Consider the following 17,531-nt stretch of genomic DNA (forward strand, 5'->3'; position numbering starts at 1 on the left):
GCACAAACAACCAAAAAAAAAAAAAACACAAAAAAACACACACACAAAAAAAAAAAACACTGAGGGGTAATTATACATATACATATACATACATACATATACATTCATATACATACATATACACATTTGATAGATCGGTTTAGTTACTGTATTCATCCGTTTTAGTCTTAGTCCTTTAGTAGTTCATTGTTTTCGTTAATTGGTTATTTATTTATCAAGGAAAAAAAGAAACCACAAAAAGTCTATTTATTTTAATCTGAAGTTTTGTTAGCAAGGACTATGACTAAAACTGTTCTTTTCGTTTGTTTGTTTTTTCCTTCTTCCTTTCTTTTTTATATAGTAGGCTACTTAATGCCACCCCTACATACAAGAGGTCACCATTTTGGCCACCCCAGTGATTACAGTTTTGACACACCCCTGCATCTTTCCCCGGTAAAACCCCAGCTTCAAAGACTTACTTCAAATAGGCTAAGTTATTTGACAAATGTCCTCATTGATGGCCAGATTATGTTTCAAATCGGGCCAGATGAACTTGTGATCATTTAAGGCAAAATTAGTCATCATGAAACAATTTCATCATTATGTGTTTCCCTGTAAAAGTCAGCAGAGACTCAGCTGATAAAGTCTGATGATTTGCACTTGACCAGAGATGGTTTGCACACCCATCATTTATGAGATTACAAACAGAAAAACAGTTTTCATGGGAACATTTTAGAGAGCCAATTACTGAGAACCTTTAACATCAAGCCACTCTACATCACATGTTTGCAACTTCTGAACATATGTTTTCTTATAACATCAAACTGTAATGACAGGTCAACCGACGTGCTGTGTAAAGACACATGAATTTGAAGTGTGAAATATGAAGCTCAGAGGGAGCTCCCGGTGTGGCTTTGAGACGGTTTTGTTGGTATTTGATCTGGTCCCGCCCCTTTCCTCCTGCTCCGCGCTGCGCCGCTCCTCACACCCGGCGCACCAGCGGGACAGTCCGGCTGCACCTCCCGCTCACTCGGACCGCACGAGCTCGAAACACGTTTCTGTCGGACAGATAATTACACCTGCGTCACCCAAACTTCATTCTGCTGAGGTGAGTTGATTTCCATCATGGCGTAAATTTCTGTACTTTGTTTCACAGGATGAAAACGACGTGTCTGTCATACTCGGTGATAAACTAACGGGCACGTTGTCGAACTTTTACTTTGAAAGGACACGTAAAAAGACGTTTAAGTGTTGTTTTGAGTAAACAACGTGACTCTGGGATGACATGTTTGTGAATTTCACTAAATGTATCTGCGCAACATAAAATAATCGTCGTGGGTCTCTTCAGCCAAACTATTTATGATTGATAAATGAATGGCAATTTCTAAAGTGCTGAAATTCCTTCAAAGTTTGAAGATGTATTAATTTATGGAGGAGAACTTTTCGTTAATGTTTCGTTATTTTTTCCACCATTGTAAATTACGTTTCTTAATAGTGTGTGGAAACATTGATAAATGTAGTCTACAAGTTAGTTTGAAGAATGAGCCCCCCTGCTGAGCAGGAAAACATGACAAACACATTAGATTAAGAGTTTCAGATAACATGATAGCATTAAGACGTGCTAATGTTGACAGAAACCCCTTATCAAGCCTGGTGTTAATGAGTTGACTGTACACTGTGTGAAGGCTGGTTTCAGTGTTGTTAGAGTCCTGTTTTTTAGGATGTCTGACGTGGAGTTTAGGTCGCTCAATGCTGTATTTACTTCTATGCAGAAGCAGTAGTATATCAGCCCTACTCCCCTCTGTAACCTTGGTCAGAATAGATTCTGCTTGTGTGTTGCTTTTCATCACTCTGCCTTGCAATTAGAGCAGCTACATGACATAACCCATCAATTTCCACACATCACTGACATTACCAAGAAGAACCCTGATTTAGTGGAACGTGACAGGGCGAAGTTTAAGCTGGTGGCCTTGAGGTGTTTTAATTATGGAGACCAACAGGCAGCACGGTGCTGGACTCGTTACAAGTTGGGGGCAGTGGCCTTCTGACCCCTGCAACCTGCCAGCGAGCCAGGAGGGAGGCCACCATGTGAAATACCACACACACACTCACACATGCACACGCACACTCACACACACTGATTGAAGAGCCCGTTGGCCTGCTACAGCTCACCAACAACAAACATGCACAGCGGGGATCAATGAGAGCCAGTCTGCTTCACTGATAATAACACAAAATCCATACACAACATGCAGTGATGACCTCAGCTATCTCTGCTGTGGATCTGAACAGTGTGTGACTTTTTCAACTTTAATTGGATCCATAGTCCTCCTTGTTTGTGTCCACAAAGTGGGCGTACAGTATATCTCACATAGTTTGATATTGTCTTGTTGGCTTTCTGTGAGATTAGTTGTATGTTGTATGCTTCCTATGCGTCCCCTCATAGGACAGACTGAAGCATCTGATTAAGTAAACAGAAACAGACCTGTTTTAGTGGTCTCCACCTTCTTTTACCTGAGCTCTACATTCCTGAAAGAGGTCCCCCTTCGAGACCTTTGGGTGTCACTGACGCAACAAACCAGGAAGGGTCAGTTTCAGAGGTGTCAGCTCTGATTTCAGCTGTTGTATTTGCTTTCACACCACAGGATTCCCTCTCTTTTCTTCCCTTCCTTTTCTCCCCCCAACATGGCGAAGTTAGGAAAACTACTCCACAACGTTCTGTCTCTTCCAAATGGCGAAGTTAGTTACAAGAGGAGAATGACATGAGTTGATGAATCCTTTAATGCCAAGTGGCTGCTGCTGTCTCCCACCACTTGGAGCATTTAAAATGTTTCCATTGAACACATTTTCCAGTAAGGAAGGATTTGGATTTGATAGTGTGTGTAAAAAAGATCTTTATCAGCTGAAGATGATTTTTGTTTAGAGAAAAAAAAGGGTTTAGACACGTCCCCATTTGCTGATTGGCTGCTGTCCAACATTTGGCGGCATGTGAACTGCTCAGATAATGATTCATGTGGACTATTGTAAATTTTTCCCTCCTCTGAGTTGTTTTCGGCTCTTCCTGTTTCTCCCGAAACCACCGGTATAAACAAAATAGAACTTACAACATCCCCTGCTGTCTATGTAGGTAATACAGACAAAGACTCCCAATAATAAAAAAAAAACACTCAGTAATTATTTACAACTGGGAAACAAGAAGAAATTTCTAGAAGTTTCAAGCTAAACTACAAAACAAAAAACATTGAATGTCATCAGTTACATGATGACTAAATGACCTCATTACTATCCATCCATAGGCTGATGGCAGAAGATGCTATGATAAGGGACTATCATTACACTGTTGTCTTGGCAGGCTGTTGCGGTGTTGGATTGAACCTCCATAACTCTGACTGAGAGATACACCACTGATCCACAATATTTTAGAGTTTTAACTTAACATGTCAACATACTTTGATAACTGTCTTATAAACACAATTAAAACCCTAATCCTATCCCGACTGAGATTTAAGCTAGGTTTAATTTTCTACTCCATAGCTGGCACCATAGCAAGCAGTGACTTATCACTTTTATCACATGCTAAAATACACTAAGCCACTGCTATGACGACAACAGACATGGCTACTTGGTAACTTTCAGCCAAAAATAAAAAATCTAGGGATGCACTTTTCTAATTTTAGTATCAGTTTTCAGTCCAATATAGACTCAAAAAGTTAGATCAGACATTGGAGAAAAAGGTCCGATCTATAGGTCAGATCAATTCAACTCAGTTCATTACTCTTCAGTGTTCATAAACCTGCTAGCCTGGAGTTGCCAAAACACAATCCTCAGTCTCAATACCAAAGCCCAGGAATTGTTACTGTTAAAAAGGACTTCAAAAGTTTGATCAGCGCATTTCTAGAAAAAACACTGTGAACTCTAGAGGTTGGTGTATATTGAGCATTAGCTGCTACAAGCTGTTAGCTTTCACATGATCACTTTTCCCAGTGTCCTTATATCTTATGTAACCCTAGTATAAATAGATGGTATGCAACATTTTTAGCGCCAACTTCAAAAATATTTGCTTAGTTTTAGTCAGGATTTTTCTGAATGTAAAGGAGCAAGAAAAAACCTACCACGGCCTCTCAAAAAAACAAAACAAAAACAAAAAACAAACAAAAGAACAAGAATAAATATTCATTGAATAAATAAAAATAACAAATTTTATGATTTGACTGAAGATTGGAATCAATATCAACAACATATCATTAGCTTAGCTTATTGTTGCGCTAACAGCTAGACTCACTCAAAATCACTTATCTCATTTTTTACACATTAAAGCCTCTTCCCTTAAGTTTCTATTTCTTTCTGTAAAAAAATAAATAAATAAAATTTGATAATTCTAATTGATCCAGTCCTCTCATTGAATTTCTTGTATTGTGACGATGTGAAGCATATTTCTCGAAGTAATGATAAGCATAAAGTGAAACATTTTAGAAAACAGTGCCCTCTGGTGGAAGGACTTCATGACAGTGAAACCTTTTTGAAATAAATCATGTTAACTCTTGTTTTTCTTGTTTATTGTGGTCTAGAAGCCAACATAAAAAAAACATAGCAAATAACAGTATATGTGATAGGATAAAGATAAAAGCTGATTTCACAGTAAAACTTTCTCCATAGACCTTAAGTATGGCACAAGTGGGAGAGAGCCAGCAGAAAAAAAAGAGAAAAGAAAAAGGTAAAAAAGAAAGAAAGTTTATGTTTGAACACAGGAGACATCTGATCTGAGAGACTGAGGCAACAAAGGGAACAAATTGAGAGTGCCAGTTGCAGCAGATCAAGGAGGCAGAGGGCCTCACAGAGAATGGATATTTGTTAAGGCAGGAAAACGTTTTCTTGGCTGAGGAGGAAGTGTAGCCATGTTTTGCTTGGATTCAGACTGTACATGGACGGTGAAAATAGGAACGTAATTGAAAGTCAAAGGGTTAGCCCAAAAAATGCGGCCTTATCTTGTATGTTTGTTCACCTGGTTAGCGAGGTTAGCGAGTGAAGGACATGAAGAGAGAGACAGGAGGAGGGAGGGGGTGGGGAACACCAAAGTCCAGCGCTTATTTTACCCAAGGCAAACTGTAGCAGAGTAAACATTTTTGAGTTAAAGTCATCAAAAGTAGAGATTAATGGGTGCGTGTGTGCCTGTGTGGTCCAACAGCTGTTGCAGTCCATAAAGGCTCTCAAAGAGGGGCAAAGAGACGACTTGAAAGGGGTAGAAAAGAAAGCAATCGAGGAAACAAACACAGATAAAAATAGAGACAAAAAAGAGGGGAAGAGAGGAGGAATAAACAAAGAGTGAAAAGAAAAGGAAGAAAGAAAAAAAGAAGCGATGGAGAGACGAAATAGAGCAGACCAAAACATGTTTGCAATCAGCGCTGAGGCTGAAGAAGAAGGATGTTTGATGGTCGTAATTGAGAGAAAGAGTCCGCCGACTGATGCTCTGCTCAGGAATGCATTTGCACCCACACATACACACACACACACACAACACACACGGCTCCTATTAGGCTGTGGTTGTGTTGGTTTATATCCAGCAAAGCCACCTCAAGCAAATACTGTACATAGTGACATGGAAATATTTGATTCAGCCTGTCTGTGATGTATGAACGCGCTGAAATTCCCTGAAGGCTGAGCTGAGAAGGGAGAGGAGCGTGGAGTTTGAGCAGAAAGATGAACTTAGTGCGAGTTAGAATTTATCCAAGGACAGAGCTTTATGATTGAAATTAGTCAGTTTGGACCGTAGACTTTGGGTTCAGAAAGGGAAGTTTTCCTTCAGACATGTCTTACTGCACCAAAACATGGCTAACTATCACAACCTGACAGCTCTCAGGGTCACCATTCAGATAGATGTGACACGTGTCAACAGTCCAAAGGCTGTGGAGAGGAAGGCCTGGTTATTGATTTAGCATATTTCTAACATAAAGTCGATTCAAAATGATCTAAAAGGTGACAAAGGGACTTACAGATTAGACATCAGATGTGATTGACTCCACAGCTCTTCATTTTGAGCACTCCTTTTAGCTAACTGCTAATGTCATTGTGTTTACATTCTCCCAATAACAATGCTAGCCTTGTAATGTTTCTGTGATTCCTCATTCAGGTGTAGTTTGGTTGAATGCTCCTATTTGCTGTCATTAATAAAGCCAATGTGTAGGTTGTTGTTGTCAAATTGTCAAATTTGACAGCAGTAGAAATATTTTAAATGTAATTCTTTAAGCTTGAAACTACATAAATTTCCCCAAAGTGATAAAAAAAACATAAAATGAATTTCTATTGTAATATTTGATCTGATGTGAAATCTCTATGTAATCTCTGTAGATGGATTTTAGATCAAGCAGAATGGCCCAAGTCATGGAAAATATTGTTTTAGGGTACCTTGAAACTATATAAGCTGGTTTTGTTTGTGTTTAATGGGACAGTGGTGACACAGTTCAAGGGGGACCTCAGCATATAGTGCACAAAGGGAACAGAAGTCACTCAGAGGTTGGAGGGTGCCATGAAACTGACAGAAGATAGACAAAAACACCTGCAATAAAAAAAAAAGTTTTTGATCTATAGCACAAAATTTGGCATTAACACTTAATATGAAGGATTTGTTGGTCCGGATCCAAATTGAGCTGAACCATACAGGTATAAAATTTGAACAGTGCATGCCAGGGCTGTCATGATATTCAATTTTAACCAATTTACTACTATGGCAAAAAAAAAAAATCCACAGTAATAGTTTTATTCCATTATAGTATTTAAGAAAACTTGATAAAAAAACGGCTGACCTGAATCCCTGTCTCTCTATTGCTTTAGCAGCAGAGGATTCTGGCACAACTTCACCTACTTCCAAGGTGCATAGGGAGGAAAGGGAAGTCTAAAGAGGGTCAAAACCCCGGCAACACTTAAAGTAAATAAACCAATCTATCCCCTTTTGCTTTGACATCACCTAACAAAGAAAAGAAGAAGAAAAAATGGATTTAACAGTTCAACAGAAAGCCAAGGCTGGCAAACTAACTGATGATAGAGGTGAATGTGGATTGTTGTTTTGCGAGTAGAGTGTCTACAAACACCTCATCTTTCCCACCAAATCCAAAGAACTCCCAAACAGGAAGAGAAACTTGTTTGAGGCAGCTCCTGTCCTGCTTTCAAACTCATTACAAACTCTTCTTCTTCTGCTGCTTCTTTGTCTTCCTCTGTTTTACATTTGGTGCCAACCAGCAAAAAGAATCATTACTGCCCCACACTATATGGTCTTTTCCCTAAATTGGTCTTTTATCGCTCATCCTACCCCCCTCTATCTGATTCATGTTATGTCCTCATTTGACCTGGATTCTCTCCCCTCCTGTCCCTCATCACTCATTTTTGTATCTCCAACCCTGCCCCAATCTTCCATCCTTTGCTCTTTTTTGTTAAATAAGACCCTTTCTTCTTCCCCTTAGTCTTTCCATTACCAACAATTTCCTCACCGCCCTGCCTTGCCTTGCTCAAATTGATTTTTTGGCTCCCTGAAACCAAAAACTATTTATTCCTTCTCTTTCAGGAATCAAAACCAGAAAAGAAGCAAACCAGGGTGGCAGCAGCTCAGCCTTGTCCAAAAAGAAGCGTCCAACTGGGGGCAACGGGGGAGATGAAGGATTAGAAGATAATCCAGGGTATGTCCAAGTCCCTCCTGTTGAGTGGTCCCCCGTTTTATGATATCCAAGACTTATGCCGGGAGGCTGCAGCAGGGATTATGGTGTTACACGTATTGCCCTTAAAGACTCAAACTATGGTTTATTTAAAGTATTTGTGTTTCTGTTTTGTTTTGGTTTATTGTACCCCTGGGGTACTGGCTGGGGTATTTGAGTGAGTGCAGGGATGACAGAGAGAAGGGAAGGAGAGTTCAGTGCGGCAGAAGCTTGTGTGGAGATGAAACGAGCTTTGCCCAGAGGGTCCAGATATATAAAAGGTTTCAGAGGGAGCGACCCCCTCAAAGCTGTGGTCAAGGGTCTTTAAGTGGATTACGGGCAAAGACGAAACAGCAGAGCTTTCTGTAAGTACACAGTAATTAATGGCCCCATGTGTATTCCCCTAATACTTCACGTTAGACTTTGTGTTCATCCTCAGTATAACAAGGCTGACTTTTCCCTGACTGTGGACTGCGTGGTGCACTGTGGTCTGTCCGTCTGTCGCCTCAGTGCAGTTCATGGGAACATGCACATGCTCCCTGCAGGCAAACACGATTGGATTCAACCTCACACCTCAGTATAGTGGTCCCTGACGTCCCTGTTCGAGCCTTGATATGGCTCTGTTCGGTGCTGGTATGTGGCGTGTTTCCTCCCTCCCTGCTCCCAGATGCCCCTCTTAAAACTGGAGCCGGGGAAGTGGAGCAAAGGGCCAGGGACTGCGGTCAGCGGCAAATTAGAAGGGCTGCCTTGGACCTGATGCAATACCCGACTCCTGAACCATGGCCGGTCATTAATGAAGGCAGACGGGACCGTGGAGGCGTGGGAGGCCAGTGGACATTTAGCTGCTGCAGTGGAAAGCTTTTAAAGACATCCAGAGGTCCTTGACAGGGCTGCCATATGCTATCAAAATATTTAAGAATTGGATATCCATTACTCTGCTGGCAAAGAACAACACATGAGAAAAGGCCATTTTATCAGCCTCATTACAGGCTTACAGGGTTAGTGGAAGCTGAGGCCCAAAAACTGATAAAAGACAGTAGGAGTCTGTTAGTGGAGTCCAAAATGTCACTGAAAGCATCTCTTCTATGGATTACAAGTGAAAAAAACAGGTGTAAGAAAATGGGGGCTCTGGGGTAGCTCAGAGGTTAGACTTTGTGCCCCATACGCATATTGGCATTTTTTTTTCTGCTGTGCAGTGACCCCCACTTGAAAAGGAACAATAAACTGCCAAAAGTAGACTGAATTTCACTCTTTTTATTCTGTTTCAAGGTTAAAAAACCTGCTGCCTTTGGTTTCTGCAGTTTTATGGTGTCTTCACAGCTCTGCTTTCTTAGTTTTGAATCTTTTGGCGTTCCTCACCTGCTTCAGGTGCATAATACGAAAGTAGGTCAAACTCTACCAGAAGGAAATCTGCACTTTTAAGGGATGAAAAATGCTGATTATTTATCAGTTTATTATGTTAAAATATTCACTATCTCCCCTAGGTAACAGCATTAGGTGATCATTAATTTTTGAAGTCTTCATTCATTTATTTATTTATCTACAAAACTGCATGTGTTGATTTTTATTTGATCGAAACTTACTTAAAAAACACACCGAAATAAGCTAATTTTTTTTTCAAGTGCGGGCTGGTAATTCTTTTTTTTTTTAAATTAGTTACTTTTCTCAGTTATTTCTACTTTTTTTTGCTAGTTTTAAAGACTATCTTATTTGAAGTTATTAAACTTGTAGTTTGACTTGACACATATTAAAGATAAAAATGTTAGATTTATAAAGGAAGCATTTTTAAGACTCTGATTAATTTGTGTAAATGACTTTCAGAGTTGTCTGATAACCTCACTGCCTCTCCACAGTCAGCCCAGCAGTTCAGGAACATAGCAGCCGTGTCTCTTATCAGGACATTTTCCCTATCTCTTCCTATCTGTCTGAGAATACTTTGCCTGTTTATAAACAAATCTAAGCCTGTTGAAGGAAAGCAACAGCTTAGCTTTAAAAGCATGATAAGACTTCTCAGTGAAATGTCAAATGAACTTTATGTAACCTTAAAGCTAGACAAAGCACGACAAAATGGAAGCAGGAATTCCCTGAAAGTCCACCCATTTCAAGGACAAGAAGCAGACGATGGCTTGTTTCACAGAGGAGGGACTGTGGTCTAAATTTAGATGGTTCCAGACCAGTGGACCTCTGGAACGCGGAATCCTGAAAACCTGCGGAAAGATGCATCCATCCAAAATGCACTGAGGTTACTTTACAACTACACAGAGAGTTGTTTAGAACACAAAAGCACCGTGGTCTCAACAGAGTCTCAACCTTTACCAAAAAAGAGCTGAAAATGTCATGCCTCTCTGTCAGCATCCTTCAAAATAAAATACATCCCAGTCGACATTTTAAAGAGAGATGTTTTTCTCCCTGTTTTCGCTCTCCATAGATGGTTCCATGGTGCGACCGCAGAAGTATTTGCAGCTGGATTCAAACCTATTTCTGAGCTGATGTCGACAAAGCCAAAGCCGAAGGCAAGCAGGGGAAACCAGGCGACCTGACCACAATCCAACCGTCCCAGCTGCTTCCAGGAACACAACTGTGCAGTGTTCTCCTCAATTTATGTCTGTTTGATTCAGCCAGCTATGCATAACAACACGCTACCAAGAGTGGGACAGAGTTTGGCCTGCACTTGATGAACAGAGATAATAATCTGGTGAAGTATTTGCAGGTCTGGAGTTTAAGTTTTCAGCTTTAGGAGTAACACACCTCGAAGATCTTGAAATAACAAATTAAAACTATTTTTTAAGCACACTTTGAACTTTGAACTGCTGACCTGTTCAGGATTTTGGCAGCGATCAGAGAGGAGAAAAAACATACTGCAGTGGGATAAAGGCATTGTTTCAGATACATCATCAAGTGAGCCATTCTTCTCTGGGGACCATGAATCTTCAGGAGAAGCTTTCAGGCCTCAAAGGTCTCGTCACACACTCCCATGGTAAGCGCCGTTATAAAGGCGACCTCACGTTGGATATGATCAGCCCTCCTCTGGGTGACTTCCGCCACACCATGCACGTAGGCCGTGGGGGTGATGCCTTCGGGGACACATCTTTTCTCAGCAATCATGGCGGCACAGGGAACGGGAACAACGCAGAGACAGATTCAATGTCCTCGCCCGACAACAAGATCGGAGCCTTCTTCTCCAGGACGCTGCGTCAGATCAGGAGGGGCTCTGACAACAGACCAACGGGAGGAGCAAAAGATCTGTCGCCACCACCTCCGGCTATTTCTCCGATCATCAAGAACGCTGTGTCCCTCCCCAGGCTGGATGTGGATTTGCCTAATGGATGTCTTACCTCGAAGGTGCTCTTCCCCAGTTCTCAAAGCACGCCAGAGGACATGAAAAGCAAATATGGTGAGTAAGGTCGCAGTTTTTACTGAAACAATAGATCAAACCATCAGCAGAAAACTATCAACAACAGCATCTCAGCCACCATTTTTCATTTTGACTTTTTGTGAGCAAAAAAAAAAAAAAAAGAATTCAGGCAGATTTATTACAGTGGGGCTTAGTGAAGCTTTTTGGTGGTGGAGACCAAAACTGAGGTAAAAACAGAGTGATCTTGCATTTGCCACCATAACAGGTTATAGGGTTTAGTGTTAGACATCTTGATTGTTAATAATCACATGTGCCCCTGGACTTGTTTCATCCACTTTGGGGCAATGAAGAGCGCAGGACCAGCAGCGTGTGAGATCATGTGAACACAATCCGTGTTTTGCTATCTTGTCTATCATCTGGAAATATCATAACATGATATTTCATGTTTTGTTTTCCGCAGTCATTCAAAGGATTAAGAAAATTACCCAGCCAAATCTTCAAATTACCCCTCAGATTAGGAGAAGATGTTTCCTTCACATGAAGTGGTACTGTTGCTACGTGAAGTGCAAATGAGGTCATGAGAGTAGAGGGAAGTTGGAGCCATCTGTAGAGCTGCAGTGAAATTTACCCACTCCTACCCTGTAATCTTAAACAGATTTGCCCCAGATGTCTATATGAATCACCTTGGCTCATAATCCTTGGAGCTCCCAGTGATAACACACAGAGATCCAGACAGACCAGACTACATGCTGTCTGAGAGGCTGTTTGTATAAAGCACCAAATGCAGACACCTCATAGAGAAAGTTTAAACTTCTTTAAACACAAAAACTGATCAGACTGGGCAGTGTAAGGAGAAACAGATAGCTTGAACGGTCTTTTTAAATCACACCGTGACAGTTTTAAACTTTGATTTAGTGTAAGTCAAAAAACAAAAAACAGCAGTGTAAGATAACTTCAGCTAAAACAATGAGGAGGAAATCAAACCCTTCGGTTTTTACAGCATATTAAAAAACCCTCTCTTCTCTCTGGATGACTCTCTGATAGAGAGGTACTCTGGTACTGAAATCTTCTGGGTGATGGAGGCAGCGGTGTGTGAGTGCAGGTTCAGAGGTCAGATGATTCACTGTCTACAGAGCAGAACAACTCAGCACTTTATAGACTGGGATTTGTGTGCTCGCCACTTTCAGACTGCTGCTCAGATGGGTTTTAACTGCCCCCTGTTGGAATTATATGATAAACCATGTTAAGAGTGTGCTCATGAAGAAAATGAGACATTTCAAGATATATAGATTACTTTATACCAAATTTATGATAAGTTTTATAGAATGAAGGAAGATAAATAATAATAATAAAGTCAATAAATCATAGTGTAAATGTAACTTCAGTTTATTCTCCTTGGTATTTTTTCTCTCTGTAAACACTTAAATGACAAATATTCCTGAATTTGGAGAAGTGAAAATCCAGATGCCATTAATTTTTTTCTTCTTTATTACATTTTTTCTGTCAGAGGTGGTATTAATGTGAAAATTTGTTTAGTGCTTTGTTGCAGCAGAATGCAAGTTCCAGAGAAATGAAGTCAGTTGCTGAAGAGGGCCATATTGGAATTGCTAACTGAAGAAACAGGCTTTTAGCCTCCTTACCAACAGCTATAGGGTGACAGACCTGTCAGTCACGTAAGCTGTGCTACTTGTGATCCTAATATCTTCAAAATTGCTGAGTTGAAAAAATAACTTCCTGTACAGTGTGTGCTGTTAGAGAGATGAGCTCTTGGGCTGTAAATATGTTTATTTTTAGTGCTGCAAAAGTCAATTTGTTTGGCTTGGTGTGTTTATGGTTTCTGGTCTTTCTGCAGCCAGCCTAAAGCAGACACCCAATGAGCTGCAGTTTTTAGCACTTCCGTACAGGCCTCATGTTCATATTTTAAAACTGGCACTTTTTTGGTGCTGTCGACACAAGATTCACATGTTGACCTTAATATTCTGCTACTTTTGAAGTTGAAACATAAGCAACGCGTTCTTTTTTCTGAAACATTAGTAGTCAGAGTAGGTATGACAAGACTAGATATTGAAGGGTAAATACATGATGTCATGTGTATTAACACATACTGCATTTCCTTGAGTGTCCACCAGGAGGCTGACTCCCTCCTCAAGAAGTCCCTCTGACACCCATGGATAAAATTTCCATTTCAGAAGCAGGAACAAATATGTTAACGGCTGAATATAATTAAAAGAAGGCACATTTTTGTAACTCATTCCTTTTACAAGTTTGTGTAATTGGGCATTTTCAGGGCTGACTTGACTGCCAGGTGGGCACCAAGCAGGAAAGCTCCAGCTTTCAGATTAAAAAACATTTACAGTCTGGTTTAAAAAGCGGCCTGAGTTGAGTACCTCACTGGAACAGTTTTTTTTTTTATTCACTTGGCAGTTTGGATGATATTAAAATCACATGTTTAACCAATCAGAAGCACGGCTCAGCTGAATGACGGGTGGGCAACCCCGTAGCTGTTAGCGTGGAGTGTCAAAGCCCACCTCATTTCCAATATGGCCCCTGCCTGAGGAAATGCATCAAAAAGGCCTGTCAGAAACAGATGGGTGACGTCATAGAGACTACATCCTTATTCTTTACAGTCTGTGTTGGGAATGTTGTAGCCATTAGTCGAGCGGCTAAAGGCCTTGCCATGACTCAACCCCAACTTTGCCTCCTGCTAGCTCAACAACAGATTAGATTGAGCTACTACTTTTGATATGCAACCCCCCAGTGGCAGGGCTTCAAAACAGATGGTTATTATCAATAAGATTACGACAGTGTTGTCACCAAATACCAACTTTTTCACGAGATTCTACCAGAACAATTTGGAAAAAAAAAGGTGTGTTTCCTGTAATAATGTGTCATGTATCTGTATTTTAGGTCTGGACTCTGGTTTCGTCACCCTGCCTCGTCTCTCGCGCTCTGAGCGTCAGCAGCCATCCATCTCCCTCCCCACCTCCATCTCCCCCAACATCCACCGTGGCTCTCTGACCGACCCCTCTGACGCCATCTTATCCACCTGCTCCTCCTCCGTTTTGACCTGTGACACTAAACCCAGCACCGCCTACTCTGACTCCCTCCCCTCCCTCACGTCGTTGGACACTTTCACCTTTGACCTGGGCCCGTCTCTCATGAGCGAGGTGTTCAGTCTGATCGACAGTCACCTGGAGGATCCTGGGCACACCTGGGAGGGAGAAGAAGCAGGGTCGGCATGTGGGCTGACCAATGAGGAGTCAGAAATGGACTCGGCTACTATTTCATACGTGGATTCACTGCTGAGGGAGGACTGTGGCGGGAGGAAGAGCCCGCATGAGGCCCAGTGGGAAGAGGAAGAGGAGGGGAGTGTGATGGAGGAGAACAGTGTCGGGCTTTCTGTTGAAGTTCCTGATGTGGTGATGGGGTCTCCAGAACGAGTGACGCTGGGGATGAGAATGGAGAGTGAGCGCTTCCAGAGTGCTACTGATGTGCTTGCACGCCACTATGGCATCAGACCCTTAAAGGGACAGAGCAGGATGGGGTCTGGAGATTCAGAGATGATGATCATCAGTCAGCCTAAGAGGAATATCTCCTACAACTACATGGACGATGAGGATGAAATCAAAGTCTGAGATGAGTCGAACAGAAACGCTTCAACACTAAACTCTAAAGTCTTCCTCTGATGTATAGTTTTGTCTGCGATCAAAAGAGTTCAAACATGCTGAGTCAGCGAGGCAGGATGATCAGTGAGACTTTAACCAGAATCCAACGTCCTCTATATCAGATCCTTTTCTTTTATACAGCCATGCTTCAAGGACGTACAGTTTTAAAGGAAAACTGTTGCTGAATGTATTTTACAGAAGTTTAAAGACTCACTGGGAGAATGCTTGACTGAAACAAAAAGGAGGCAAAGAAAGTGAAGATGTGCCAGGGAATGTGATTACGTCTGTCTCTGATGGGACACCATCTTTTCTGAAAGCAGAAACAACAGATCCCATCATTCTTTCTCAACTCAACATGTTTCCTCACCTACAAAAGATTCTGCAAGTTCAGGCTCTGAATGAAAGGAAAACACGTCATCCTTAACAAATTTCTGACTCCACTGCAATCTCTGTGAGCTTTTCACTCAGGAATACACTACCAAGAAATGAAAGGGAAGAACACAAGATGTGTGTTATCTCAGGCCTCATTGGATAAAATCTAAAAATAAAAACATCTCAGTTATTAAATGGCATGGATTGAGAGGAAAGGTTTTAAAAAAGCTTGTTTTGTGAGCTACGATGAAGGACTGAGTCTCATTAGAAGCTGCAGACCTCCTTTATAAGTACTCTGTGCACCTTTTATGATAAAGTCTGACTCCTGTATTATTTTTATAGAAGATTTGTCATTTATTTGATCTTTTATACATGAAGATATTAACTGACCTCCTATTCATATGCTTATGTGCTTTATGTACTAGTCTGAGCACCTGCAGTACACAGTGCAATCTCATCCTAATGCTGCAGTCAATACCAATGATACACTATGATGAAAAATGGCAATAAAGATATTTTAGCTGCGTTGATTTATCATTTATTTGCTCAATTTTCAGATTTGGTTTAAAGGAATAGTCCAACTAAAAATTGCACAAAATTGAATTAAACACACCAAAGTTTCATCCTCCAGTGTGACAGGCTGAGTTTGTGTGGTACATTGCATAAAAGCCAGTTTAGAGGTTTATGGTTGTTGAGGTACTGATATAAACATTTATGGGCCAATCAGAATGGCTTTTTGCTGTTTTGAGCAGCTTGACATTTAAATTGGTAAAAATTGAAATCAGCTGGTGATCTTCTGACCTGATGTCTGAAGTGGAGTGCTCCTTCTTTGCAAATTAGAATTTGTTTTGATTGGTTGACCAGCTCTGAGAAAATTTTAAGGTTATATTTGATATAAATTCCATATTTGGCTTTCATTTGGAGTTAATTTTTAGAATGGTGAAGGGTTAGGGTTGACACCAGACAGGTTAGGTTTAGGGTTAGTGTTAGGGATAAGGATCAGACAGGTTAGGGTTAGGGTAGGGGTAGGGTTAGGGTAGGGTTAGGGTTAGGGTTAGGTTTAGGGTTAGGGTTAGGGATAAGGATCAGACAGGTTAGGGTTAGGGTAGGGGTAGGGTTAGGGTAGGGTTAGGGTTAGGGTTAGGGTTAGGGTTAGGGATAAGGATCAAACAGGTCAGGGTTAGGGTAGGGTTAGGGTTAGGGTAAGGGTTAGGGTTAGGGTAGGGTTAGGGTTAGGGTTAGGTTTAGGGTTAGGGTTAGGGTAGGGTTAGGGTTAGGGTTAGGTTTAGGGTTAGGGTTAGGGTTAGAGTTAGGTTGAAAAAGAAAAGGTCTCTTGAAGGGCTACTTTTTGTGAAGCAAGGTTTCCAAATTCTAATTTTTAAACCTTTGTTTGTTTAGAAAACAGAAGAAAAAGAAAAAAAAAGTGAAAAATCAATCACTGGAACACAAAATCATCCTAGAAAAGTATGTTCAGTCCATAACATCACATAGAAAAGGAAAAAGTGATTTTGATGTTTAGAGGAAACTCTTGAGTGTTAGTTATTTCTGCAGGTTATGGTCAATTTAGATACACGTGGGCTCATCAGCTACAAATGAGACCCACACTTGAGGGGGAACCCAGTTTCAGTAAACCAAGCAAGGGGAGGAAGAGATAAAGGAAAGAGAAGAAAGTAAGTAAAAAGATGAAGTCTGGAGCACAAAAACAAGTGCCACAAAAAGGGGTTAGGAATGCTAAAGACAAAAGTGCTGCAAAGGAATTTATGCAAAGTATAGTCAAAAGGGTTGGGATCAGACAGGTCAGGGTTAGGGTTAGGGTTAGGGTTAGGGTAGGGTTAGGGTAGGGTTAGGGTTAGGGTTAGGGTTAGGGTTAGGTTTAGGGTTAGGGTTAGGGATAAGGATCAAACAGGTCAGGGTTAGGGTAGGGTTAGGGTTAGGGTTAGGGTTAGGGTAGGGTTAGGGTAAGGGTTAGGGTTAGGGTTAGGGTAGGGTTAGGGTTAGGTTTAGGGTTAGGGTTAGGGTAGGGTTAGGGTTAGGTTGAAAAAAGAAAACGTCTTTTGAAGGGCTACTTTTTTGTGAAGCAAGGTTTCTAAATTCTAATTTTTAAACCTTTGTTTGTTTAGAAAACAGAAGAAAAAGAAAAAAAAGTGAAAAATCAATCACTGGAACACAAAATCATCCTAGAAAAGTATGTTCAGTCCAACATAAACATAGAAAAGGAGAAAGTGATTTTGACGTTTAGAGGAAACTCTTGAGTGTTAGTTATTTCTGCAGGTTATGGCTAATTTAGATACACGTGGGCTCATCAGCTACAAATGAGACCCACACTTGAGGGGGAACCCAGTTTCAGTAAACCAAGCAAGGGGAGGAAGTGATAAAGGAAAGAGAAGAAAGTAAGTAAAAAGATGAAGTCTGGAGCACAAAAACAAGTGCCACAAAAAGGGGTTAGGAATGCTAAAGACAAAAGTGCTGCAAAGGAAT

At 41.0% G+C, this 17,531-nt stretch overlaps 1 protein-coding gene across 1 annotated transcript; it reads left to right on the forward strand.

Annotated features, from left to right (window-relative positions):
• Positions 1 to 962: 962 nt before the first annotated feature.
• On the forward strand, positions 963 to 15,656 carry cdc42ep1a (CDC42 effector protein (Rho GTPase binding) 1a). Its single transcript, XM_074662561.1, has 4 exons — positions 963 to 1,087; positions 7,535 to 7,646; positions 10,090 to 11,055; positions 13,924 to 15,656. The coding sequence occupies exons 3-4, from the start codon at positions 10,584 to 10,586 to the stop codon at positions 14,649 to 14,651; spliced, it is 1,200 nt and encodes a 399-aa protein (XP_074518662.1). The 5' UTR covers positions 963 to 1,087; positions 7,535 to 7,646; positions 10,090 to 10,583; the 3' UTR covers positions 14,652 to 15,656.
• The last annotated feature ends 1,875 nt before the right edge of the window (positions 15,657 to 17,531 follow it).

Source organism: Halichoeres trimaculatus, unplaced genomic scaffold (genome assembly GCF_033239565.1).
Source record: "Halichoeres trimaculatus isolate MK-OKI-2021-1 unplaced genomic scaffold, fHalTri1.1 fHalTri1_scaffold_23, whole genome shotgun sequence".
Lineage (NCBI taxonomy): Eukaryota > Metazoa > Chordata > Actinopteri > Labriformes > Labridae > Halichoeres > Halichoeres trimaculatus.